Genomic DNA, 6000 nt, shown 5'->3' with positions numbered 1-6000 from the left:
GCTGTCTAGGTTTGCCATAGCTTTCCTCCCAAAGAGCAAGCGTCTTTTAATTTCATGGCTACAGTCACCGTCTGCAGTGATCTTGGAGCCCAAGAAAATAAAATCTGTCACTGCTTCCATTTCTTCCCCTTCTATATGCCAGGAAGTGATGGGGCCAGATGCCATGATCTTCGTTTTTTTAATTTTGAGTTTCAAACCAGCTTTTGCGCTCTCCACTTTCACCCTCAACAAGAGGCTCTTTAGCCTCTTCGCTTTCCGGCATGCTACAATCCCTGATGAGCAAGACTCTTGTTGAAAATGATGCTTTAGAAATGGATGCTCATTTTGCTTTTTGTATTCAAGTATGCATACCCAGCTACTAAATCACCATGAGCTCTACGAAGAGTGAATGACGCTTGAGTTCATTTTTCATTGGGCTGCTGTTTAAAATGCATGTGAGGTGCTGACTGGACTTCCACTATGTCTTTTACAGAAGAAGAATGGAGTGCAAAATACAAACATATGCCCTTGATACCTAATGGGTCATGTGCATTTTGATAAGCATTATTTATCATCAAGGAGAATTAACTGCTAACATGTGGGCAGGCACCCCTTTACAAGTTGAGCCTGGATAGATGTAAGACTGTTGATTCTGGACACAGGCACCAAGCAGCCTTTTGCTGTATTGCACCATGAACCCCATTCTTTTCTACACACACCCTCACACTAAATGGAAGAACATGTTATATTTTAGTTCTAAAATGGCATACACAAACCTTATAATTTAAATTAAACCCAAACATTCTGATTTTTCCTCTTGTTTAAGGCAGGGGTGGGGAATTCAGTTTTGGAGAAGCTCTCGGGGGCCGCATTCCGTGGTGGGCGTGGCTAAAGGCAAAAAGGGGTGGGGCCAAAATGCCAGCACATTGTAGCTTAAAGCTCTTACTGTCAGTAACTAAGCCTTAGGAGAGGCGTTTTAGAATAAGGGAAAAACTGCACAAAAGCTGGGAAACCAGCAAATAATTGGGGACATGGCCATCTGGGCACACCCAGAGGTTCAGATTTGGCAGTCAGATCTGAAGCTCCTGACCCCTGGTATAAGGCGTGTTCCTCAGTCACTTGCTAGGCTCCTTGGCTGGCCAAGTCCACAGTTCTACCCATTTCTATAATACTGTTCCTGGGTGGATGGCCTGTTTTGCAAGTTTGCAGGAACTGCTCACTAAACAGATGGATAATGTGAGAACATTTGACAAATGTGTTAAAACACAAGCACGTTTAAAATTATTACACAAACGGTAAGTTTTTACAAAATGCAACACTTTATTTATCTACAAGGCAGTACAGTATATAAAAAGTTAAGTGCAGACAAGGCTGCACCTAATTCTATTAAGGCAGCAGTCAGAATCCATAGTAAGAAAAAGAAGCAACAGCCTTTTAGTATTGGGAAAAGCTTGATACAGCAGTCCAAAACACACTCTCTTGCTTAAAAAAAAAAAAAGATTTTGTGCATGGAACTCAAGTTATGGATTATTTAAACATCAGACAAAAATGGAAGACACAAGCAAGACTGTGTTCTTCTCCTGAATGCTTGAAGTTTGCATACTATGTTGTTGCAAACTCAAGAGCATACAGACAGACAGGCACATTAAATCTCCCAAAAAGTGTTTCAAAGTATTGCTTGTAAAAAGTAAATAAAAGGCGAAGGGGGAGGGTAAAAGCAATCATCTTTCAGAAGTCAGAAATGCTAGTGCATAGTCAAGTTAGCTAGCCCCCAAGGTTTTTCTTTCCTTTAAAAACCTCTATGGCCGATATACATGCTATAAGTCGTAGCAGCAACAAAACAAAACAAAAATGGAACAAAACCCAGAGTATCCATTTGGCATTTACAAAATTAAATTACTGAATAAAAATATAATTTGTTCTCATAAAACTATGTTTCATACAGTAATAATTTTTTAAAGCAAGCTAATTAAAACACACAATAAAACACAGGTATTAACAGTCTAGAGCCCTAATGAGTGGAACAGTACTTCAAATGGCATAGCTGCTTGAGCATTCATAATCGTGATATGCCCCCCCGCCCCCGTCTACACCTTGAGATTAGCATTTGCAGTAATGCTTTTCTTTCAGTATTTTATACCAAGGTATTTGTTCAATGATTTAGAATAAGCTACTGATTGAGTGCCAGCTCTTAAAAAGAAAAAACAACAACAACATTGGAAAACAACTTCACTGGCATGCGGACTTGTATAGCAACTCTTCACTGAATTAATACTGGTGCATTTGATCTCCCAAAATGTTCCTTAAAAAATCATTTAAAAATCATTGCGTATACTAAGAAAACAAAACAAAAAACCCTTGCATTCATATTATTAATAATTAATTGCATAAAACTCAATACCTAATAATTTAGGTAAGCATCATCAATAAACAGAATTCTTTTCTTTTTTTTTAAAGTTGGGTGAAATCCAACATGAATCATATATACATTTATGCTTTTGTGACTGTATGCACTTTGTGCTGCTCCCAAATGTTGTACCACCACAACAACAACAACAAAAAAGGCTTTTCTCCCATACAGAGGAATGGTATATCCAAATCAACTGGAAGTGTTTTGAGAAGAAAACATAATGCTTGTTGGAAGACCCTTTTACATGACCAGAGTTCGAGTCGAGAATGCATTCATATATTTGCGTGCTGGATCTGAGAAGGGCAGCGGATCTTCTGTCTTCCCACAGGATGCTGAATCCCACATGTTGCTAAAATGCTAAAAACAAAAATAAACGAGGGAGAGAAATTAGTAATACACCATCTCCTCCCAGGGTTGTCAGTTCGCAGGTTATTTGTCCTCCAAGCGTGATACACCTGCGTATGACGGCGTTCAGAAGGGGTGCCACTGGATCTACAGATGGGAAGCAGAGATGCAGATAGGCTTACCATTGAAAGCAATGGCCAAGGACATTGTGCTTAGCGCTACCCATGCCCCAACAAGGGCCAGCTGGAAAGAGAAGGGAAGAGCTCCATTATGACCTACAGGGATCTTGTCCCTGAAGAAGAGAGACTGCAACACTCCACTGTTGCTGGCCAGCACTGTAACCAGTAGTGTAGTGGTTGTTTTGAAGTGCAGGTGCTCATCACGACAGTCTCAATAGCCATGCCCCGAAGGAGTCCAAAAATGCAGGCAGCTGTGCTAATCCCTGTCAACAAACCAGTTCTAGCAGTTTTTCATCTCCACTAGGAGCAGTCCTTTAGTAAGCTAATTCAACAAACCAGTTCTAGCAGTTTTTCATCTCCACTAGGAGCAGTCCTTTAGTAAGCTAATGAGTCTTAAGTGCCTACGTAAGAGCAAGCCACACCAAAATGCTTTGCATTACAACAGGGACAGCTCACCATATATTGCTCCTGGGAAAATCCATCCCCATCCCCCAGCTTCTGGGAGGATTGCAGCTAAGCCTAGAGGGAAGTCTGAGGGGGTGACAGATGACATAATCATACCTGCTAATCAAAGAGTCCCCGTGCTTTGGCCCACTGCAACACTGAGTCTAACGTAGCTTTTTTCTACTGGATATCCTCTACAAATCTGCTTGTTAATAGCATAGTAGTGAAACTTCTGACTGCATGATCAAGAGCAGGCCATTCAGGTACTTCTTGATTATTTCGATATATTTGGATACATTTCCATTACAGTGCCTGAAGGCTTCTGTTGATTGTCACAATTAACAGGACAGCAAATCAAGCCTTTCCTGATTGTTACGTCAGTGCTCATTGCAAGGAAATCCAAACACGTTAATACACATGCGCCATTCACCCTTGGTAGCATGCAATATGCGTTTTACCATGTGAACCCCAATGTTTTTCTACCCAAGTTTAAAAAGTAAGGTGTGAATTGGTCAATTAATATATTTTTTACTTGGGCATGCTGAGGCAGGGGCTGACAGAAGATAGGTCAGGATCCACTGGTAGATGTCTGGGGAATTTGCAATAGATCAGCAAAGGGTTTTTGACTCACATTTAACAATAGCAAGTAAAGATGAAAGTTAACAACAAAAAACATCTTGCTGTGACTGGCCTTATGCTAATTACTAATCTTAGCCTCAGTGTTCCTTACCTGTGAAATGAGTGTTAATTGGCTGCCTTTGACCAGGTCTTTGTCCACCATTTTTCTTGTTAGAATCCCTGATTGACAATAACTTCAGTGTAGATTTGTATGTATATATTCAGCATATGGATCATGGGGTGCACTAGGTAACTGACTCCACAGGCCCCCAACTAATTTGCACCTAGCCCTGATTAGTGGACTTTGAGGTTCTAGTGAGAAACCCAAAGGAGATCCCATAAGTTGGAAGTCTCCCCACCCTGTGGTAAGGAGCCTGGCAAACCTTAAGAACAGCCTTTTCCTGCTGGACCTGCCTGGAAGTTAAGATCTTCTGAGGCTCTCCTCCAGATCCCCAAGACAAGAAAGAAAAAAGTACAGGTAGATAGAGTTCCCAACGAGTTAGTTTGCTCAGTGTGTTGCAGCACAAAACTTGTCCCTAGCAGTTTTTACTAAGCACGAACATTTTCCCTTGAAAAAAGAGTTCCCCTCAAATGCCTTGGCAACTGTATGCACCTGCTACGCAGCGGTCTTTTTTGTTTTGTTTTCGGTGCTTTTGCTCTGGCTGCATTTGATCTTCCCTTTTTGCGCCTTCTTCAAGCCCGTCTGCCTTCAGAGGTGAGGTGCGTGGTGGCCTGAGGTAGGGCCAGTATTAGGAAAGCCCTTCCTGGGGAGGTTCTGTTATCTTTTCAATACCAAGGTAAAGACTTTTTTTATTTGCCCAAGCCCTTTAAAATCTTCTATTTTAATATTTGTGCTTTTAATCCTGGCATGACACTTGTTGCTAATGCCATTCCACGCTGCTCTGCTGTTTTAACATACTGCTATGGACTGCAAGGAGGTCAAATCAGTCAATCCTAAAGGAAATCAACCCTGAGTGCTCATTGGAAGGACAGATACTGAAGCTGAAGCTCAAATATTTTGGCCACTTAATGCGAAGAGAAAAGTCACTGGAAAAGACCCTGATGCTGGGAAAGATTGAAGGCAAAAGGAGAAGGGGACGGCAGAGGATGAGATGGCTAGATAGCATCACGGATGCAATGAAGATGACCTTGAGCACGCTCCGGGAGACAGCACAGGACAGAAAGGCCTGGCGTGCTATGGTCCGTGGGGTCACAAAGAGTCGGACACGACTTAACGACTGAACAACAATTGGTTTCAAAACTACTGTAGCCATGGAGCCCTTGGACTGAAGAGTGGGGAAGAAATACGCTAGGCAAGTTGATAACTAACTGGCTGACTGATGCCAGGAATAGTCCAAAACCAGCCAAAAGTATAGGCCTTGTGAAGTATCTTAAAAGGGATGCAACTGGCACTTCGTAGATTTCTGCTGGACTTGTGGGCCAAGCATAGCATTGCTTTGCTCCACTTGCACAGGTTGGTCTGATGGGAAGATTCAGATGGCTGGCCTTGAACTCAGTTAACGAACAGTTTGGTATTTTTAGGTATCTTCAATTGTAGATGAGTACATAGCCAGAGGTAAATCTTCTATAGTGAAAGGTAAGGGAAAAAAACAGGCTACTGACAGAAATGCATTTCTTAACCAAAATTGAAGATTGTTTTGTTCTCATGGTATTTACCAAGATTGGAAGCCCTACTCAGGACTGTGCTGCACAGAGATAATCATATCTGTACTGAGGGCTGCATCCAGGTCATGTGCTTGTTCTCTAATCTAAACATTCTCTAGAGCCAGCGTGGTGTAGTGGCTGGAGTGTTGGACTGGGAGTCGGGACACCCGGGCTCTAGTCCCCACTCAGCCATGCAAGCTCACTGGGTGACTTTGGGCCAGTCACAGACTCTCAGCCCAACCCACCTCACAGGGTTGTTGTTGTGAGGATAAAATGGAGGAGAAGGAGGACTATGTACGCCGCCTTGGGTTCCTTAAGGAGGAAAAAAGGTGGGATATAAATGTAATTAATTAATTAATC

The 6000-nt window shown here is 42.1% G+C and overlaps 1 protein-coding gene across 6 annotated transcripts in view; it reads right to left on the bottom strand.

The window, feature by feature from the left end:
* Positions 1–1281: 1281 nt before the first annotated feature.
* MYB (MYB proto-oncogene, transcription factor) overlaps positions 1282–6000 on the bottom strand; it is a 43919-nt gene continuing 39200 nt past the window's right edge. For all 6 annotated transcript variants that reach the window (XM_084827595.1, XM_084827598.1, XM_084827596.1 and 3 more), the window contains one exon: positions 1282–2746. In XM_084827595.1, coding sequence (XP_084683721.1) covers positions 2630–2746 — 117 coding nt within the window. In that variant the 3' untranslated portion in view covers positions 1282–2629. The remainder of the gene's footprint in view (positions 2747–6000) is intronic.

The sequence above is a fragment of the Heloderma suspectum genome, chromosome 1 (assembly GCF_057233095.1).
Source record: "Heloderma suspectum isolate Gila_16-S chromosome 1, 16-S_ref, whole genome shotgun sequence".
NCBI lineage: Eukaryota > Metazoa > Chordata > Lepidosauria > Squamata > Helodermatidae > Heloderma > Heloderma suspectum.
Note: the sequence above shows the minus strand (reverse complement) of the source record. Positions and strands in the feature narration are given on the sequence as shown.